Raw genomic sequence first — 21,766 nt, forward strand, 5'->3', positions numbered from 1 at the left:
CGACACGGCAGAGGCAGAATTTGAATTATTTGATTTTGAATTGTGCAATGGAATATTGACATTAGTCATGTCGCTTTTTAATTTTAAACGAGTCGAATCGAACAAAATATTTGTGTTCGTTCGTTAATGTTCGTACAAGACTCGTGTTCGTACATTAAGCATTCGAATTCAGCTTGTTAAGAATATTTATTGTTTGAGTTCGTGTTCGTGTTTGTCTCGATTAAACTCGTTCAGATTTATTTGAGCTCGTTAAGAAAAATTTAAAATTATTGTATTTATTTATTTTTAATTGATATTTTATTTATTTATAAATTATAATTATATATATAATATTTATAATAACTATATTATTTTAACGAACATTCGCGAACAAAACTTAGACTCGTTCGTTATCAAACGAACATGTTTATATTGTTCGACTTGTCTCATTAACGTTCACAAACAAATTTTAATTGAGCCGGATCGAGCCGAGTTCACGAACGACTGGTTCGTTTAATAGCTCTAGTAAGTCGTGACCACGTGTTTTCATTAATTTACACACTTTAGTCACCATTGACCCTAGAGTTCTTTTCCCAATTTTATTTATATTATTTACAAAAAATTTTCCGAATCCCAAACAAACATGTATTTGGTAGGGGTGTCACATTTCGAAAATACTAGTATCTTTAGTTTGAAAATTTTCAAGTTTGAGCTTAAATATATTTCATTTTTCGTTCAAATTTATTTTTATTTCCTTTGAGAATATATTTCAATAATGGAGGTAATATATATTTTTTTTGTTTACAAAATAAGTTGTTTCTAACTTGAAATGAAGTTAAAATAAATTGAATCAAGTGTCAAATTAGCCCGACTAGTATAGAAACAACATTACCAAATAATTCAATAATCCATCTTTGAATATTTGCGGAAGTGTTAGATGAGATAATTATTCTGCATTCGACATGGTATCAGAGCCTAGGCATATACATGTGCAAGTTTCGAGTCCCGTCCGTCTGCTGCATATGCATGTTCAAGTTTCGCAGATCTCACTTGCACTTGGGGGCGTGTCGGGATCCCACCTTTTCGGTGAGACGGTTATTTTAAAATGACCTAAGGGTGTGTTTGTTTGGGTGTTTGGATTTTGAGTTGAGATTTAAATAGTAAAAAAATTGAATTTGAATAGTTGTGTGATGTGATATAAATAGGCGTTGATGTGATATTTTGAATGTAAAATTGATTTTTATTATAATATAAAAAATAAAAAATAAATATTTAATTTGATATTTTAGAATGGGGAAATAAAAATGAACAATGTATTTAAAATCCAATCCCCAAATAAACGCACCCTTAAATTGTGACTTAAATTGTTATATTTATATTGATAATTGGATTGGGGGATGAACTCTTATTTATTTTTTATTTTTTTCTAATTTTCTTTGCACAAATGCTGTTCATCTTCGTTGAAATTTATAAATTACTATGTTACTTTTTTTTTTGTCAATTTTTTTTTTATTTAATCAAATTTTAAAATATGTGTTTACTTAGGGTGTGTTTGTTTGGGGCATTGGATTGGATTTATATTATTCATCCAATTCCCCATATTATACTAAAAATCAATTTTACATTCAAAACATCACATCAACGTCTATTTATATCACATCATACAACTATTCAAATTCAAAATTTTTACTATTCAAATCCCAACTCAAAATCCAAACCCTCAAACAAACACACCATTAGTATTTCTTATTCATATACGAGTCTAAAAAAATAATACTAAATAAATATAATTTTTTTGTCTCAATTGACGGTTTCAATTTTATTATTATTTTATATATATTATTCAAAGTATCTATTTCATAGTAAAATTAATAAATTAATAAATTTATAAATATTAAAATACTGTTAACTTTTATAAAAATATTTATTTTTCAAAATTATCAATATCATCTTGTATTTTTATTAACCAATAAAACAATTATTTGTTTTTAATAAAAATACCATGTCAAATTGTTATTACACAAACTCAAGCCAAATAAATTTTACTATTTCGATTGGCCTTTAAGGTCACATATATAGTATTTAATATTAATTTTTTTTTTTTATATTTCATAATCTTTGGTACAAATATTTTTTATTTTTATTATAAAATATTAATAAAAATATTTTTATAATTATTTTTAAATTTTATATTTTATTTTAATATAATAATTAATATTAAAAAATTACTTATTTTTCTTTAGGTCATTTGTCAATTGTAGAGAAAGAAGGTTTGACAATGGCGGCTCTTAGGCCAGTTAGGAATAATGAACATTATATCAAATAAAAAATATGTGGTCTGAGGCTCAACAACAATGACGTTAACTTTTATCCATATATTTATTTAAATTTCGTTTATTTATTACTCTTTTATCTCACATAATTTGTCCATATTTTCTATTTTCGTTCGTCCCATATAACTTGTCATTTTTATTTTTTTGGAAATATAATTATGCACTTTAATCGCATTTTAAATTTTATAATTTTTTAAATTTTAATTAAATTATTTATTTATCTTAATCTTAATATATAATTATTTTTACTAATATATTTCTTAATTACTTACTAATTATACTTTACCTAAATTCTTGTGTCTATATTAATACACCTATATTACATGGGACGGATGGAGTAGTTATTACAAGTATGTACCCTCCTCTAATGTTTATTTGTTTATCTTAACTACCTTTAATATATATTTAATAGTTTAATTAAAATTTAAAAGTAATCTTAAGAAATCACCCACCCAATTAATATTATTATAATTATAATTCTAAGTAATTATTTAAGATAGTCTATACATTTACTTGAAATAAAATATATTATCTTATATATAATAATTTAATTTAATATATATTAAATAATTTTACTTTATATATATATATATATAAGACATTGAGTGTAATGAGCATAGTGATGACAAAACATAGTGTCCGCACCATTATCTATTTAAAACTAAAAAATTAATTATCTTGAAATGCTTTATTAAAATAACTTATAACTAATTTGTGCGTTTGACTAATTTTATTAAACTATCCTCTTTACTGGTGGTGATTACATATTGTTTTGAAATGTCAAAAATTAAAATTAACTTAACGATATAATTGAATTAAACATTGATTATTTGTACGATTATTTGAATTATATATTAAATTTAAATATAGTATTTTATTAAATATTTAATTTAATCTATATTAAAAATTATTATTATTATTATTATTATTATTATTATTATGACATAAAAACTTAATTACTAATACATATTAGATACAGGCTCACTCACCACATAGCTAGTCATTCGACAAAAAAACTATATCTTTTGTGGAGCTTTTGTTTCAATTTTATTTTATTTTCTTTTACTATGAAAGTCGATTTTTATACAAATTTATCATTTTATCTTAGAAAATATAGAATTTTTAAACTATTATTTAAACAAAAATAAATAAATAAACTTAGAAAAACATATCCATAATGATAAAAAAATCTTAAATAAATCAATAAAAAAAATCAGTAAATTATATAACACTTTCTTGTATTTTAGTAAAAATGCACGGAATGTTTTATTTATTACGTGAAATCTTTTATCTTTTATGTTATTCTAAAATTTGCACGAAATACTCTTCTTGTCCAACCCTAATGTTTGATTTTAAATAAAGATCTAAATTAAGCATATTTTATACAAATAAAAAATAAAAAATATTTTAAATAATTTTTTAAAATAAAATAAATAAATAAATTATTGATTTATTCTCCATTTTATAGTTTTTGGTAGAAAAATTGTTATCTGATTTTTACAAAAAGCTATAAAAATAAATGATTGATCAATTATTTATTTATTTGTTTTATTCAAAAAAATTATTTGAAATATTTTACGTTTTTTATTTGTATAAAACTTGTGTAATTTAGGTTTTTATTTAGCACCAAACATCAATTTTGGATAAGTAGGATATTCCGTGCAAACTTTATGTTAACAAAAGTAATTTTCACACGATAAACAAAATAAAAAATATTTTATATATTTTTACTAAAATACAAGGGATGTTATATAATTTATCCTTTTATAAAAGAGAGAAGTATCCTCAAATATGGGTCCAGCATTTTATTTAAAATATCCAAAGATTTGAAAATAAATGAATAAAAAGAAGAATATAAACCTTTTTATACTATTAATTAATATTTATGATGGTGGTGGAATTTTATGAATAAAATAAAAAAAAAAATGTAATTTTATTTGATAGTACAATATTTGATTTGGTTTTAATTATTAATTAAATAAGTATAAATATAAAAATATACTTTTTTTTGCGCACTCAAAAGATATATATATTTTTAATCGTCTATTAAAAAAAATATGTATTTTTATTTCCAATAATTTGATCATACTGTACACAATTATATGATAAGTGTACTAAAATACTGCGTAAATAAATTTGTTTACGACCACAAGTTAACCTCCACATATTTATATCATTGTTTAAGGGATATCTTGTCTCTACATTTAAAAGGTTAATTGATGGAGAATCTTGTCTCTTTATAAATATATTTATATAATTGTATATTCTATTAATTTAAAACCTAATTTTCTAAATTTAATTCAAATGGCCAAACAAACATATGGCTTCAGTTGCATCATTATAAAGTACGCACTAGGTAAACCTGCATCGGAAGTTTGAACCATGATCTCACGGTCACAAGTCCAATCCCTACACCATCATGCCAATTTTTACGAAACCTGATATTTTAACCATATGACAACTAGATGCACCAAAAATGTTGAATAAAATTGTGCCTAATAAAACTAACAGAAATTTTCTGATATTAGCAAATTGCAAGAGCATATGAAGCTTGGAATTGTTTATTACCTATGCTTGTCCTCGGGAATTTTCAAAAAATTGGTTGGTTGCCTATTTTTATGAAACTGTACGAGAAATCTATTACAGACAATGACTATATTATATTATGATTCCTAAAATGGTTGTCCCTATTGCTTCAACAACCCCTCCATGCACCAACCTATATGTCAATTAATATAATTTGCTTAATTAATTATTCATACATTTGGAGTTTGCTTTTTCCCCCCCAAAAAAAAAAAAAAAAAAAAAACTCTGTCGTTTTGTCAATCACAATTGTGATACTTTTATGCAGTGTCTTATTCGTTCTTGAATCACATCAAAATGCACCATAAATATCTTCCGAATTCTGTTGCTGGAATTTAATTGCAAGTTGCAATCTTCTGCAAATTTAATTAATAAATTTATTTATTTATTTATCTGACAACATTGAAATTTATTTTTTCTTGGTTCACAATCGTACATCAAATGCTTCATGGTCCATTTTACAAAGATATTTTTCTCGAGTTGTTGAAAGAAGCCATTTATTTGATAATGGACTGATCGATACATGCAAATTCCCATCCTTTTTTATACTGTCAAGGGTAGCTTATTATAAATGCTAACAGAAGATAAATAAATAAATAAATCCCCTAAATGTTTGAATAAAAAAATTAAAAAATAAATTAATGCCCAATATTTTTGGATGTAGCATTGTGTTTCCAACCCACCTACATAAATTTTTACACAATGAGGTTGAGCTACTGATCTGACGATTTGGACACATTTCACTAAATAATATGAATTATTAAAAATTATATCCTAACCCTTTATTTTTATCAAAAAAAAAAAAAAAAAGCCCGAATATATTATTATTGGTGTTTGGTTGATTTATTAAAGTATGTTAAATGTCAATTCTCAAGAGATTAAAGTTAATACTTATAATATACCTGTAATACCAAATTTATTATTTTTTGTTTTAGGTTTCACTGTTTACAAACTATTAAATTTGGTTGAGAGTTTAATTTATTCAATACCCACTCGTCGAGCAGCGACTATAATATCGTTATCAGTTTATCTGGGTCAATTTAATTTTTATATTTGTTTGTGGTGTTAGGAAATCAATCTTTAATCAATGATAATTTGATAAGGAATTTATCTCAAAATCCCCGTCCTAAATTATCCTAAAATACATGACAATGTTCAAAATTTTGGATAGAGATTTCCGACCTACCTACATATATTTCAAGACAAGTGAAGTTGAGCTAATCAGACGGTTTAGACACACTGGAGTTAATAAGTAGAATTACAAAAAATTATTCCAACTACTTTTAACCATAAACTAAAATAAATAAATAAAATATGAAAAAATATGAATGAATGTATATTATTATATAAGTGACGTGTCTCATTTGACTAATAATTAAAGTGTTAAAAGAGCAATTTTGATAATGTAACTAAAAACGTGTCAAAATATCTATAATTGAGGGTCCTACAATCAAATCGAATTAATTATAAATTAAATAACATATAAATTATACAATTATTTAGATCATTCCAAATTTTTTTAATTTTTATTTGTATTTAAATAAATACGGTGTCAATTAACTTGGAACGGAGAAGTAATATATTTAATTTTGTTATTTTGAGGAGGAGATAATTAAAGAATAGTTAAAACGTCCAAACTAACGCAAGGTGATGATACTTTAAAACTTGGTTTGATCAGTTTCCCCTCAGGTCCAAAAATGGCGCTTGCAGTTGGATCTGCTGCTGTTGTCTTCTTCATTTTAGTCTTTACACCATCGCCATCACCAACAACAGCAGATTCGATCTTTAGATGCTACAATTCCATTGTTAGCTTCGGCGATTCGCTAGCAGATACCGGCAATATTCTCGTCCCCAGCCTACAACGCAGTCCCTGCGTCGCTGTTAATCCACCCTATGGCCGGACGTTCTTCCACCGCCCTACCGGAAGATACTCCGACGGCCGCCTCGTCATAGATTTCATCGGTACGCAGTGATTCATGGAAATCAAATTTGAATGTACACTACAGAGACGGCTCCAATCCCTGTTTTCAATTTTATAGCACAGAGCATGGGGCTGCCTCTGCTCAAACCTTACGTTCCCGAAGCTAACGCCGACGCGGCGCAACGTCGCCGGAGCTTCAGCACCGGAGTGAATTTTGCAGTCTCCGGTGCATCGGCGCTTTCGTATGAGTTCTACGAGAAGATTGGATGTCAGAATCCGTTAACCAACGCCTCTCTTGGAACTCAATTGAAATGGTTCCGAACCTTTTTGGCCGGACTTCCAGGTCGAAGTTTTGCCATAATTATTCTTTCATAGATTACTTCATTTACGAATTTATTCTCTCAGCAAATTCTTAAAAGTTATGTGATTACATACAGATAGTCGAAGATATTTGGAAAGATCTTTGGTTGTAATGGGAGAGATCGGAGGGAATGATTACAACCATCTCCTCCTTCAAGGGAGGACTCTTGATGAACTACAAATTTTGGTTCCTATGGTTGTTAGCTACATCGGATCCACAATTCAAGTATGTAAAAAAAATTTCATTGTAATAATCCATCCTTACCTAAATAAAAAAGATTGGCTTGCACTTCTACTTTCTTACATTAACTAACATACTGCAGGAATTGATCGAGCTTGGAGTTGTGACAATGCTTGTCCCGGGGAATTTGCCGATTGGTTGCTTGCCTGTTTGTTTGACACGATATGAGAAATCAAGCACAGCCAAAGACTACGATCGCCATGGTTGTCTCATTTCATTGAATGAATTCGCCGAGTACCATAATCATCTTCTCCTACAGGAATTGCAGAGAATAAGAGAACTCTATCCCCATGTCAACATAATGTATGCAGACTATTATAATGCCGCAATGCGAATGTATCAATCCCCCAAACAATTCGGTAATTAACATACGCTCGATTCTATGGAAAAATGATCAAGAAATAAAAGGCTAATGTATATATGTTTGTGGATCTATAATGCAGGATTTGGCAATCGAATTCTCAGCTCTTGTTGTGGAGGTGGAGGGGTGTACAATTTCAACGAATCTGCGCGATGCGGCGTACCACAAGCGACATGTTGCGATGATCCGAGTAAATATATTAGTTGGGATGGGATGCACCTCACAGAGGCAGCCTATAGATTGATAGCACAAGCAGTGATCCAAGGAACCTATACTAATCCTCCTTTCTCAAACATATGCCTTGGTTCCATATCCAAGACCCGCGGCATTTCTGATTATTAAGACTCGACTCGTCTGTGCATGGATGTATCTATATACATATATACACATATAGCTGATGCAAAGTTTCTATCTTCTTGTTGGAATCTTTCTGCATGTTGTTGGCTTGAGAAATTTAAATTTGGTACCATATTTCCTCCCAGCAATTAATTACCAATTAGAGTGGAACCATTGAAGTCATGATGGAGGAAATAAATAGCCAAAAATCGGTGAGAGAAGATGAAGCAGACGGCCCTGTGCCCACCTAACTACTAAATGACGACATTAATGAGGTTGAGCTACTCAGTCAATTTTGGCACACTTACACCCTCACATAATAATTCTAGTTTAAAAATTTCTTCTTCTTTATACTATATAGCAAAAATATATTATATAATAATTTAATTAAAACTATTATTGCTTCCGAAAAACAATAAATGGAAAATTCAAATTCATTTATTTTTTATTATTTAAGAGCATGGCGATCTTAGGTATACAAGTCAAAATATTCTAGGTGGTTGAAAATTTTCCCAAAAAATTTGGATTGGATTCAGATAGTGTTTTATACTAGTTGATATTTGGCATGAAATACTCAAGAGTTATTATCAGATTCAAATAGTGTGTTATACCATCTGATATTTTGAGTTACTCGAACAAGAACTACCCAATCTGATGCCTTTTCGGGTGTTTGTTTGGAGGATTGGATTGGATTGGATTTACACTATTCATCCAATTTTTTCCCCCAAAAAATATTAAATCAAACTCCTATTTTTTATTTTTTATATTATATTAAAAATCAATTTTACATTCAAAACATCACATCAACACTTATTTATATCACATCATACAACTATTCAAATTCAAAATTTTTAATATTTAAATCCCAACTCAAAATCCAAACCGCCGAACAGGCAGACATGGATTTTTGTAGGTTGGAAGGAGTGCATTTTTGTCATTTCACATGAATATACAGGTTAGATATTTAAATAACTCTTAATAGATATGCATAAAGGATATATGTGCATGTGAATATATGGAGTAAATTGCAAAAAAATATCTCATGCTTATACCATATTATCACTTTTGTCTTATATTTATCTATTTGATACAATATATCCCATATGTTTAAAAAAGTCGCTATTTATATCTTTTTTCCGCGCGTAAAATTCACACCATGCGCCCTTACGCACAATCACGCGCGGCCACGCGCGGTCAAAGGATAGAAATTGCGACTTTTGCAAACATGTGAGATATATTTTACCAGCAAGATAAATACAAGACAAAAGTGATAATGAAGTATACGTGTGTGATATTTTTTGCAATTTTCCCTGAATATATGTGTGGTATAAATTCGGTACATGGAGCATAAAGGATAGATGTTGCATGTGAATTTATGTGTGGTATAAATTCGGTACATGGAGCATAACGGATATATGTTGCATGTGAATACACGTATGGTATAAATTCGGTACATGACTGCTACTGTCAGTACAAAAAATTATAAACCATAAATAATTTGATATAAATCAAACATATAGATATGTTACAAAAAAAATTATAAATCACAAATAATTTGATATACTATTAAACATATAGATATGTTACTTGAAATTATATTGTGCCAAGTGTGAACTTATAACCGTGAACTATGAGTTCATTATTAGTCCAATCGCCATGAGTATCAAAATGAAAAGTTTATTTAATAAAAAAAATAAGGTCAAATAATTTTCTAACATAAAATTAGGGTGGTTGTTCCCTCTGCTGTAATTACGTTAAATTCTTTTTATTCTCCATTATTTTATTAAATTTATTTTAAAAAATAATAACCAACTTCTCACTATTTTCTTTAGCTATTATATCATATTTTATTAATTTGACTACATTATTAAAATTGGTCAATTTAAAACTAATATGATAATATCAGGTTTGAATTAAGTCTACACAGATTTATTTTTGGATTCTGAAAAAATAATATTTTTTTCAAATATTTGGTTTGCACCCAACATCTAGTAAAAGAAAAACTCAAAAGTATTCCGGCCTCCTAGGTGTGTTCGGTTGTAGGATTTTATCAAAATTTTACTATTTATTCAAAATTTTCTTCTAAAAAATATCAAATTAAACATCTATTTTTTATTTTTATATTATACTAAAAAAAATCAATTTTACATTTAAAACATCACATCAACACCTATTTATATCACATTATACAACTATTTAAATTCAAAATTTTTACTATTCAAATCCCAATCCATAATCCAAATCCCCAAACAAACACACCCCTAATGTAGACAATGAACTGATGACCACGAGCTTATGACTTCAAATCTCGTGTATTAAATAATGGTTATTTCACTCAACCGACCTGTAAAAGTTTCCTGGTCAGGAACCCGCGTACGTCAAAATCCAACGCTAGCATTCAAAACGCATGCATATAATGTGTCTATATATATAGATATAGACTCATTATAAATGCCCAACGTCAACATATTTCTGCGGTTCAAAATCTCCTCACGCAACTCACAACTCAGTCTCTGCAAACTCGATCGCTATCTTGATCCACCGCCGGAGAAGATTATATTGAATTCCCAGCATCGCATCGCATCGCACCGGAGAAATTAATTAGTAGTAATTAAATGGCTGTTGCAGGTACAACTACTGATGCCGCCGTCGTCGTCTTCCTAATTACTGTACTCTCAATCTCAGTCTCAGCAGCAGCAGCAGCAGGAACGACGACGTTTGGATGCTACGAATCTATCGTTAGCTTCGGGGATTCCTTGACCGACACAGGCAACATTCTTTCCGTCGCCGTGCACAAGGCCATGCCCCCCACCGGCAAACCCCCCTTCGGCCGTACCTTCTTCAACCGGCCCACCGGAAGATATTGCGACGGCCGTCTCGTCATTGATTTCATCGGTACGTGTCTCTATCAAACACCCAATTAAATTAAATTGAATTGGATTGAATATACACCTTACATTTTGGGAGGCCACGATATATATATATATATATATTATAGCACAGAGCTTAGGTCTGCCTCTATTAAAGCCGTACTTTTCCGACGGAGGAAACGAGGAGGAGCGCCGCCGGAGTCTCGCCACAGGAGTGAACTTCGCGGTGGCCGGAGCCACCGTGCTTGATTCTGAGTTTTACGACAAGATTGGATATCACAATCCCGTCACCAACAACTCCCTCACAATTCAGTTGGACTGGTTCCGAAGCTTTTTGACTCGACTTCCAGGTAATTAATCCGCCATGGAAACTTCCAAAAGTTTTAGAGTTGTGTTGGTTTCGAGGAGACGATAGGAAAATAATAAGTGCAATAATATCATATTCAGGTTTTGGCCTTTTTTTTTTTTTTTTTTTTAGTATATAAAACGTTCTCTAAATCATTTACAGATGGCAGAAAATATGTGGAAAGATCTCTTGTTGTGGTGGGAGAGATTGGAGTAAATGATTACAATTATCTCCTCCAACAAGGGACAACTTTGGATCAGCTTCAAACATTAGTTCCTCAAGTTGTTAGCTCCATCGGCTCCACAATTCAAGTTCGACCCATTCTCATCATTAAAAACAATATTGCGTAAGTATAATTCATTTTTGTCAAATTGTTCATAACATACTTCAATTCAGGAACTGATCAAGCATGGAGTTGCTACAATGCTTGTCCCCGGGCATCCTCCAATTGGTTGTTGGCCTATATACTTAACATTACACAACTCCGGCACCGACAAGTATGATCCGAGAACCGGTTGTCTCGATTGGTTGAACGACTTCTCCAAGTACCACAACAGCCTTCTCCTCGAGGAATTGGAGAAAATCAGGGACCTTCATCCTCAAATCAACATAATCTACGCGGACTATTACAACGCCGCAATGCGCATGTATCTCTCCCCCGACAAATTCGGTACACATTCAATCAGCTACTAATTATCCATCATTATAGATCCTCCTAATAGAAGGAAATCATAACATGTACGTATTTAATTGAATTTGTTCTGTAGGATTTGGCAGCAGAGTTCTTAGAGGCTGTTGCGGGGGAGGTGGGCCGTATAATTACAATACGTCGGCTGGATGTGGCGACGAAGGAGTGGAAAGCTGCGACAATCCGGGCTCGTATGCTAGTTGGGATGGCGTCCATTATACGGAGGCAGGGAACAGAGTGATAGCCCAAGGCATTCTCGAAGGGCCGTATACTAATCCTCGAATCGCAACGATCTGCCCCGACGAATCCGAATTATCCCTGCAGCCTCGCGGTCATTACACGTTATTTATGGTGATCATCTTCTCTTTGGCTGCAAACTTGTGCATACAAAATGTATGTGTTAAGTTCCATCACAGGAGGAAATCATTGTAGTGATCCCATAAAGTCATTTGTTGTTGTACTAATTGTTGTTAGCTAATTAAAGAGTGATGATTTATTACGACACGGCAGCCAGATTTGGAGAGATGAATAGTCATTGTTGGAGTTTAAGGACGATTGTTGTGGCCGAAATGAACTACTGATATATATGGATAGTTTAATCATTTTCAAGAATGTGGATATAGATAGATACGGATATGGATAAAAATGAGAATGAGAATAGTTTGATAGTGGCACGGCAGTAGAAAGAAATTGAAGCGGTGAATGATGCGTTTACTTGTCAAATTTTGATTTTTGGTTTTGGTTTTAATAGTAAAATTTTGAATTGAAATAATTGTTTGATATGATATAAATATGTATTTATATGATATTTTAAATATAAATTTTAATTTTAATATAATATAATAAATAAAAAATAAGTATTTAATTTGATATTTAAAAAAAAAATTAAAATAGTAAAACGGAAAAACAAAACTCACGGTAAACCCACCTGCGTTGCGCTTTTAGTATAGTGGCAAACAGCATCGCATTTAAAAAATGCTGCAAATGCCACCAAACTTGATTCAACAAAAGCACATTTACACGTGTTGGAAATATGAATAAACAAACAAATATAGGGAATAATAAAGAAATCATTGCAATAACGTTCCGCTGGTTAGGTTAGAGTATCTGTCGCTTCCCAAGTCATTTGCCACATATAATTTGTCTAGTATTATTTTTTAATTAAATTTGATTTGCAAAGTATTAAATTTGGCCAAAAATTTAGCCAATGTATACTTTCAAATAACGATTGCGGATTCCCATATTATAAAAAATATATATATATAAAAGACTCGAGATATAAAAAATGAGTCAGATTCGTCGGATTGAATCTTTTAAATGAATTAAAATAATTCAATTTTAACCGGACTTATGTGTTTACTTGCGAGATTTTGTTTTTCCATTTTACTATTCCAACTTTTTTTTCTTCTCTCCAAAAACATCAAATCAAACACCTATTTTTATTTATTATATTACACTAAAATTAAATTTTACATTCAAAATATCACATAAATATATATTTATATCACATCAAACAACTATTTCAATTCAAAATTTTACTATTCGAAATCAAAACAAAAAACCAAAATCTTACAAGTAAACACACAATTAGTTTATTTTTATGTGGGATTCTTGTTTATACTTCATCCATCTCAGTCTAAATCGACTATTTGAGGATTTATAATTGATTAAAAAATAATAACATTTTATAGGTGAGCGTAAGTGAGTAAGATGTTTTGATATTTTTTTGTCATTTGATTTATTAATAAAGTAATTGTTGTATATATAATGTATATTTATAAATTAGATAAAAATTAAATAATATTTTATTATTAGTGTAGATTTATTTTTACTAAAATTAGAAAGTGACTTTGAATGGAAAGGGAATGAGTATTAATTTTTTGCAAATGTGTATAATGAATTAAGTTGAGTTGTTTATTAGAGGAAATTTATTTTATATATAATAAATTAATTGATTAATACAAATGTATTATAATCTAGTTATTGTGTTGGGTTTAAATTCAAAATATCAATCATAATCCGAATTATTTATAACATATCGGTTTCCGTTGACATATATGTATAATTTAATTGAAATTTTTTATTTAAATTTAATTATTTATTTATATAAAGTTACCGTAAAACTGGCTTTATTTAGATTAAATGTGAGGTGACGTAGAGAAATTACTGGGCCAAGTTATGGGCCTGGTCCAAAATCAATGGGCTGAGCATAAAATTTATGGGCAAGTCACAATTATAGTGATCGATTAGTATATGCACCATACATATTTTAGCTTTAAGGGTATGTCAAAAAAATAGAAATTATCTTTTTCTTTTTTTCTTTTGTTTGGTTGAGATTAAGGAGTTGAGAAATGAAAACATTTCTCATGATTTAATATTAATTAGTATATTTATTCATTTATTTTATTTTTTATACTATTTATTTAATAAATTTTTAATAATATATTATTCTAATTTTAAATATATTATATTTAATTTATTATTTAAGTATTTAATTTTACATTTTTTAAAAAAATTATACTAAAATTTAATTTTATTAGTATCTAATACATTGTTTAAACTAAAAATTTCACCATAAATATTTTTCATAGATGCGTTAAAACTTTCTGTTGCGCCATTAATTATTTATTCTAGGTGGATTATAATTGTATTTTTTTACATTTTTAAATTGAATTATCTATTTTTTACCAAACATAAAATTATTCTCATTTTTTATTAATTTTTTTTCTTTTTTGTTTATTTTTTTAATTTCGTTCTCTATTTTTATTTCTCGTCAATTCAATTCTCTTTTCCAAACGCCTACGATGTTTGACATATTTGGGAATTTTGAAAGTTAACTAAATAATACTCCCTCCGTCCTACATACCATGTCCATGTTGCCGTTTCTGTCCGTCCTTCATACCATGCCATTTTTTTTTAAGAAAATTATTACACACTTTAATCTCATTTTAAACTTTTTAATTTAATTTTTTTAATTTTAATTAAACTAATTAGTTATCTTAATCTTAATTTATAATTATTTATATTATCGAATAATTATTTTCACTAATACATTCTTAATTATCTATTAATTACATCCCTCTTAAAATACCGTATCTACAGTGTAGCAGACACGGTATGTGGGAACGGATGGAGTATAATTAACGGTTGATGCAAGATACACAAGAATATAGTATAATGTTGTGTATATTTACGTTCATTTGATAATTACTACTTCAATTTTTGATAGATAATTGATTTGTTAATTATAATTACATAAATTAACAATTACTAATTATTGTTCATAATTTTATTTTTCCATAAGAAATTAATGTTCAATACAAAATATTGTTTTATATTATCAATACAATTTTTCATAATTCACATAAAAATGATCGCAAATTAAAAATACTAAACAATTTTATATCATAAATTAATGATCAATTATTATAATCTCAAACTCATCCATTCAACGTATCAATGTAATAATTTTTTGAAGTAAATGTATTTCTTTATTTTTTAAATATATTTTATTTGTATATAAATAAAATATGTAATAGATATTCATTTGTTTATTACCTAAATTTTATTATAATATCCGAAAAATATTTAATTCAAATATATATGTGCCTTACTAATTTAGTGGTACATAAATTAAATAAATATTATGAAAAAAAAACATATATCTAGTTTGATTAATATTAAATAGTATTGAGTGGTAATTTTTACTATTTGAATATTTTAAAACAGTCCAAAAGTATCAAAATATTTAAAGACATTAAGCATCAAATATTATGTAATGTTTGGTTGATTTTTCGAAATTGTTTGAAATGTTATTTAGGATTTATACAAATTAGACCCGATAATCAAGTCACGTTAGACAAACCATGTGTAGCAGACAATATCTGGAGGCGTCGATGTTTGAATCCATAATCTTACGGTCACATTTGACCTTTTTTATGGACAAACATCAGCTTTGATGAAGATTATATGTTATGAATACTTAGTTTAACACATTAAAAAATAAATAAATAAATAAATAAAAAATAAAACACTCTTGTGCATTTTTACCAAAATACAAAGACTATTATATAATTTATCCAATATAACAGAATTTTTTGACAAAATTTAATCAAGTAAAATTTCTATATTTTAGATAGATTTTTATTTCTAAATATAATTAATTAATGATTTAATTTTCATACTTAAATTGTCATTATATCAACTTTATTTTTATCCCTCAACTATTTTAAATTCATGTATATCAACCAAATTGTCAGCCTTCCGAAAATGATGCAATCTCTTGCACGTCCCCACTTGTTTATTTCAATTTTGTGCGATTAAATTAATTTATACAAGATGGTACATTAATTGATTTGTATTAGTAACACCCTGCCACGTTCTTCCTTGTAATTTTGTACTAGCATCATTTATTATTAATGTCATTAGTCACCATAACTCAATGATTTAACAAAAATAAAAAAATAAAAAATTATGTCATTAAGTTTTATATTCAACAAATAAGAATATATATGATATTTTGTAAGTAACGTTAACATGTATTATACAATATAGCTTACTACTCTACTTTTGTACACCCACGAGCTCGTAAGATTTTTAATCTCATGCACTAATTATATCAAATTCGGAGATAATTTTCTATTTTCAGATTTTACTTTTTATGGTGGAAAAAATACACCTAACAGTTGTTAAATTAAATTTATATAAATTACATCAACCGTTTACTTTTTATTTCATATAATATAATATAAATAAATATTTATATAAAATTAAATTAAATATAATATAAAAAATATTGATAAAAACCCAATGAATCCGACGTCCAAACAAACCTATTAAGATAATCATACTTTAAATAGTTGTTAAATCCAAGTCGTAAACTGATGCATCGATAGATAATTTTTGCTTTCAAACTTGGTACGAATTTGATCAGCTTCCCCTCAGCTCCAATAATGGCGCTTGCATCTGCTTCTGTTGTCTTCTTCATTTTAGTCTTTACACCGTCGCCATCAGCATCAGCATCAGATTCGATCTTTGGATGCTACAATTCCATTGTTAGCTTCGGCGATTCGTTAGCTGATACTGGAAATATTCTCGTCCCCAGCCTACAACGCAGCCCCTGCGCCGCTGCTAACCCACCCTATGGTCGGACGTTCTTTCACCGCCCTACCGGAAGATTCTCCGACGGCCGCCTCATCATTGATTTTATCGGTACGCAGTGAAATCAAATATGAGTGTGCAGAGATGGCAATAATCCCTGTTTTCAATTTTACAGCACAGAGCATGGGGCTGCCTCTGCTAAAACCTTACGTTCCCGAAGCTAACGACGACGCGGCGCAACGTCGCCGGAGCTTCAGCACCGGAGTGAATTTCGCAGTTTCTGGAGCTTCGGCACTTTCGTATGAGTTCTACAAGAAGATTGGATGCCAAGATTCGTTAACCAACGTCTCTCTGGGAACTCAATTGGAGTGGTTCCGAAGCTTTTTGGCCGGACTTCCAGGTCAAATTTTCGACAATTTTAAGGATATCTGGGAAAATTCTTAAAATTTAGTTGTTATTCTAACAGCTAAAGATATGACATACAGATAGTCGAAAGTATTTGGAAAGATCTTTGGTTATAATGGGAGAGATAGGAGGCAATGATTACAACCATCTCATCCTTCAAGGGAGGACTCTTGATGAGCAACAAATGCTGGTTCCTGTGGTTGTTAGCTACATCGGATCCACAATTCAAGTATGTAAATTTGTCTTTAAATTTTTTATAAAAACGATTGGCTTCTTCTATTGGTAATAATTTCTCATGAAGGAATTGATCAAGCTTGGAGTTGTGACAATGCTCGTCCCGGGGAATTTCCCGAGTGGTTGCTTGCCTGTTTGTTTGACACAATATCAGAAATCAAGCACAGCCGAAGACTACGATCGCCATGGTTGTCTCACTTGGTTGAACGAATTCTCACAATACCATAATCAGCTTCTCCGAAAGGAATTGCAGAGAATAAGAGAACTCTATCCACATGTCAACATAATGTATGCAGACTATTATAACGCCGCAATGCGAATGTATCAATCCCCCAAACAATTCGGTAATTAACATACGCTCGATTCTATGGAAATATGATCAAGAAATAAAAGGCTAATGTATATATGTTTGTGGATCTATAACGCAGGATTTGGCAATCGAATTCTTAGCTCTTGTTGCGGAGCTGGAGGGCTGTATAATTTCAATGCATCTGCGCAATGCGGTGCTCCACAAGCGACATGTTGCGATGATCCAAGTAAATATATTAGTTGGGATGGGATACACCTCACAGAGGCAGCCTATAGATTGATAGCACAAGCATTGCTCCAAGGAACCTATACTAATCCTTCTTTCTCAGACATATGCATTAGTTCGATATCCAAGACCCGCGGCATTATTTCCGACTTTTAAGGCTCAACTTGGAAACTGCTACATCGAATTCTATTACAAGGTTATTGTCTTGTTGCTGGAATCTTGTTGCATGTTGTTGGCTTGAGAGATTCAAATGTGGTACCATTACCATACATATTTTCTCCTATCAATTAGAGTAGAGCCATTGAAGTAATGGAGGAAATAAGTAAAAACCGTGGGGGAGATCAGAAGATGCAAACACTTTGATCGGAATGATTTTTTTTCTAGTTTATTATTAAAAAAGTAACCAAGATTATATAAAGTAAACATCAAGTATTTGAGGCAAACAATTGGAGTAGAGGGGAATGTGCAACTACAACAAATCTGCGTGACGTGGCACTCCTCAAGCAACATATTGTGATGGGACACCCTTCACTGATGAGAATTGAGACAGACAACAACATGTTGGTAGCTCAACTATTGCTCCAAGGACCTTATACACATCTTTCTTTCTCAACCGATGACTTTTGAAATACTTTTTCTACAATAATTTTTCAATTTTCTGGCAGTGCATCACAGCATCAATACGTATATGCAACAAATTCTCAGCATCTTAGACTAATGCAGAGACTAGTTAGTAGCCGGAAAAGGCGCGAGGATTCAATGCAGAATTAAGGCAGATGGTCGAGAAAGGAGGATCCGCATATGGTCCTTGGAGCAATCCTTGGGCCAACAATCTGTTGGCTGCCTCTGTATAGTGTACCCCATCCCAACTGATATACTCGGCTGGATCACGACAACATGTTACTTGAGGACTACTGCCGCATTGCTTGTCCGGGTTGTAGTTATACGTCCCTCCGGCTCCGCAACAAGACCTAAGAGTTTGGTTTCCAAATCCTGTATCATACATGGATAGTAGATGCATAAATAGGCATTCAATGGCTTTCTTGATAATTTGTGTAGAGCATAGGAATTCGAGGTTTAGAGTTTGAAGTGTTTATTACCGAATTGGTTGGGGGCGAGATACATTTGCATTGCATTGTTGTAATAGTCTACATACACTATGTTGACATGAGGATGAAGCTCCCTTATTCTCTGCAGCTCCTTTTGAAGAAGCTTGTTATGGCGCCGGAAGTGCTCGTTGTACCAATATAGACAACCATTTTGTGAATCATAGTCATCGGGTGTACAAGATTTCTCATAATAGAATAGAGTAGCAGGCTTGCAACCATCTGGTAAATTTCCAGGAACAAGGATTGTCACAGCTCCAAGCTTGATCAGCTCCTGCAATGTGATAGCTGCATGTATAAAATTCTATCTAATCTAAGGATTTTATGAAAAGACAGAGTTTGGTGAATCTACAATTAATTAATTTAGATTTTTTTTTTTTAAAAAAAAAAACATATATACCTGAATGGTTGATTCGATGTGGCTAACAATTTCAAGAGCCAACAATTCCATCTGGTCAAGAGTACTCTTCCCTGACAGGAGGAGATGACTGTAGTCGTTGCTTCCTATTGGTCCCAATATAACTAAAGATCTTTCGAGATACTTTGAACCATCTGTATAACATTAACATATACTTCAGTTCTTAGTCCATATCATATTTTAACATTCATTCTTAGTCCCAATATGTACTAATACGGCCAAATTAGCATGGTGCTGATTTGACCGGATGAACATATATGGTATAAATGATTAGCTTATGTTTACACATAGTACAATATATATATCATATGAGTGATCAACATATATTTATACGTAATACAACATATGCTGATTTATGGGGATAAATCCATGCCCTTCATTCTATATTGGTTTTGGAATGCATTGAAAATTGGACATTGGCTAGAGAGAATGGTGATGCTATAACTTTTTAAAAATAAATCTAAAGGGGAAACTTTCAAAAAATATGTTGCATATAACAAATTATTAATTTTTTCCTATATTATTTTACCCATCAAAATATATCATACATCTTTAAAAGATTAAATATATCTTTGATATCATAAGTTGTTATTATTAATTAATTATAAGTTTTAAAATTATTTAATAAATTTTAATGATATTTGTTTAATAAATTATAAGTTGTAAAGATATTTATTAAATTAAGAAGATAAAAATATAGAACAATTATTAAATTAGAAGTTTGTAGAAAAAAATACATTTTTGTGTCTCACAGAATATTTCATTGTATATTATTTTAATATCAATTTTTTTTCAAACACATCACAAGAAAATATAAATAAATAATTTACGTAACTTGTCGTGTATGATATATTTGGATGAAAATTTTGTTATGTCTTTCTTTGTTTAAAAGAGTTTGTTTGACCCGGAAATAAAATTCAGGCGCACTTTCTGAGACCGTAAGTATCAAAATCGTATTTTTATTATTTTTTCATTTAAACATAATATAGTGATTAATAATTTATACTAATAAAATTGAATTTTTATTTTTCATTTATTTATTTATTTTTTTCTGAAAACTATGGCAATTTTTTCAAAATTAAAATATAATAGAAGAGAGTTTAGGGGAAGATCGACAAGACAAGTGGTCTTGTCCAAAGATCAATGAAGCAAGCACATTCCGACCTGGAAGTCCGGCCAAAAAGGTTCGGAACCATTCCATTTGAGTTCCCAGAGAGACATTGGTGGACATATCCAGACATCCCATCTTCTTGTAGAACTCATAAGGAAGCACCGACGCTCCCGACACCGCGAAATTCACTCCGGTGCTGAAGCTCCGGCGACGTTGCGCCGAGTCCTTGTCAGATTCGGGAAAGTAAGGTTTGAGCAGAGGCAGGCCCAGGCTCTGTGCTGTAAAATTGATGAGGATATTAATATAGTATTATACACATTCAAATATCATTATTTAATTCAATTATATGTATATAGTGCGTACGGTACCGATGAAATCAATGACGAGGCGACCGTCGGAGAATCTTCCGGTAGGGCGGTGGAAGTACGTCCGGCCATAGGGCAGGTTAGTAGAGAAACAGTGTCCCAGCAGTAGCTCTGGGGCGAGATCATTGCCGGTGTCGGATAGCGAACCGCCGAAGCTAACAATGGAATCGAAGCATCCAAACAAGGAATTATCTGATGAAGAAGATGCCACCAATGAGAAGATAACAGCAGCATGTGCAAGTGCAAGTCCAACTGCAAGCGCCATTATCGATCCTTCTCTATACGGCTGGGAATTTAAATCATGAAAAAGACCACAAAAAGGCTAGGTGATATTGGTCGTTGAGGATTTTAATGACCACGTTTTCAAATTAGATATTTTTTATCAATTTTTTTTTTCTTTAAAAATATATATGAAATATTTATATTTTTAAAAATATTGACAAAAACATTTTGACCCAAACTCTCCGTTTCTTG

The 21,766-nt window shown here is 30.4% G+C and overlaps 4 protein-coding genes across 4 annotated transcripts; 3 read left to right on the forward strand and 1 right to left on the reverse strand.

The window, feature by feature from the left end:
* Positions 1–6,484: 6,484 nt before the first annotated feature.
* Positions 6,485–8,323, forward strand: LOC127247640 (GDSL esterase/lipase At1g28590-like). Its single transcript, XM_051269591.1, has 5 exons — positions 6,485–6,857; positions 6,935–7,159; positions 7,254–7,402; positions 7,500–7,776; positions 7,861–8,323. Exons 1-5 carry the CDS (start codon positions 6,593–6,595, stop codon positions 8,118–8,120), a joined length of 1,176 nt encoding a protein of 391 aa, XP_051125548.1. The 5' UTR covers positions 6,485–6,592; the 3' UTR covers positions 8,121–8,323.
* Positions 8,324–10,563: 2,240 nt separating this feature from the next.
* LOC127247633 (GDSL esterase/lipase At1g31550-like) lies at positions 10,564–12,620 on the forward strand. The gene is made up of 5 exons (XM_051269576.1): positions 10,564–11,009; positions 11,113–11,334; positions 11,493–11,641; positions 11,727–12,000; positions 12,098–12,620. The coding sequence occupies exons 1-5, from the start codon at positions 10,730–10,732 to the stop codon at positions 12,448–12,450; spliced, it is 1,278 nt and encodes a 425-aa protein (XP_051125533.1). The 5' UTR covers positions 10,564–10,729; the 3' UTR covers positions 12,451–12,620.
* Positions 12,621–16,892: 4,272 nt separating this feature from the next.
* On the forward strand, positions 16,893–18,637 carry LOC127247642 (GDSL esterase/lipase At1g28590-like). Its single transcript, XM_051269593.1, has 5 exons — positions 16,893–17,229; positions 17,294–17,518; positions 17,604–17,752; positions 17,825–18,101; positions 18,186–18,637. The coding sequence occupies exons 1-5, from the start codon at positions 16,971–16,973 to the stop codon at positions 18,446–18,448; spliced, it is 1,173 nt and encodes a 390-aa protein (XP_051125550.1). The 5' UTR covers positions 16,893–16,970; the 3' UTR covers positions 18,449–18,637.
* A 34-nt stretch (positions 18,638–18,671) lies between these two features.
* On the reverse strand, positions 18,672–21,590 carry LOC127247638 (GDSL esterase/lipase At1g28570-like). The gene is made up of 5 exons (XM_051269586.1): positions 21,296–21,590; positions 20,981–21,205; positions 19,799–19,950; positions 19,393–19,672; positions 18,672–19,285 (listed from the first exon to the last, which is right to left on the reverse strand). The coding sequence occupies exons 1-5, from the start codon at positions 21,555–21,557 to the stop codon at positions 19,023–19,025; spliced, it is 1,182 nt and encodes a 393-aa protein (XP_051125543.1). The 5' UTR covers positions 21,558–21,590; the 3' UTR covers positions 18,672–19,022.
* Between the last annotated feature and the right edge of the window lie 176 nt (positions 21,591–21,766).

Source organism: Andrographis paniculata, unplaced genomic scaffold (genome assembly GCF_009805555.1).
Source record: "Andrographis paniculata isolate CXL003 unplaced genomic scaffold, ASM980555v1 Contig32END, whole genome shotgun sequence".
Lineage (NCBI taxonomy): Eukaryota > Viridiplantae > Streptophyta > Magnoliopsida > Lamiales > Acanthaceae > Andrographis > Andrographis paniculata.

Bases quoted from the DNA above. Each gene is read 5' to 3' on its own strand.
- LOC127247633 (XM_051269576.1), top strand. From the start codon at position 10,730: ATGGCTGTTGCAGGTACAACTACTGATGCCGCCGTCGTCGTCTTCCTA. The intron at 11,335-11,492 runs GTAATTAATCCG...AATCATTTACAG, and splicing joins CTTTTTGACTCGACTTCCAG to ATGGCAGAAAATATGTGGAA. The intron at 12,001-12,097 runs GTACACATTCAA...TTTGTTCTGTAG, and splicing joins TCTCTCCCCCGACAAATTCG to GATTTGGCAGCAGAGTTCTT.
- LOC127247642 (XM_051269593.1), top strand. From the start codon at position 16,971: ATGGCGCTTGCATCTGCTTCTGTTGTCTTCTTCATTTTAGTCTTTACA. The intron at 17,230-17,293 runs GTACGCAGTGAA...TCAATTTTACAG, and splicing joins CCTCATCATTGATTTTATCG to CACAGAGCATGGGGCTGCCT. The intron at 17,753-17,824 runs GTATGTAAATTT...TTTCTCATGAAG, and splicing joins ACATCGGATCCACAATTCAA to GAATTGATCAAGCTTGGAGT.
- LOC127247638 (XM_051269586.1), bottom strand. From the start codon at position 21,557: ATGGCGCTTGCAGTTGGACTTGCACTTGCACATGCTGCTGTTATCTTC. The intron at 19,951-20,980 runs GTCGGAATGTGC...AATGTTATACAG, and splicing joins CTTTTTGGCCGGACTTCCAG to ATGGTTCAAAGTATCTCGAA. The intron at 19,673-19,798 runs GTATATATGTTT...ATCACATTGCAG, and splicing joins ACATCGAATCAACCATTCAG to GAGCTGATCAAGCTTGGAGC.
- LOC127247640 (XM_051269591.1), top strand. From the start codon at position 6,593: ATGGCGCTTGCAGTTGGATCTGCTGCTGTTGTCTTCTTCATTTTAGTC. The intron at 7,403-7,499 runs GTATGTAAAAAA...AACATACTGCAG, and splicing joins ACATCGGATCCACAATTCAA to GAATTGATCGAGCTTGGAGT. The intron at 7,777-7,860 runs GTAATTAACATA...TCTATAATGCAG, and splicing joins TCAATCCCCCAAACAATTCG to GATTTGGCAATCGAATTCTC.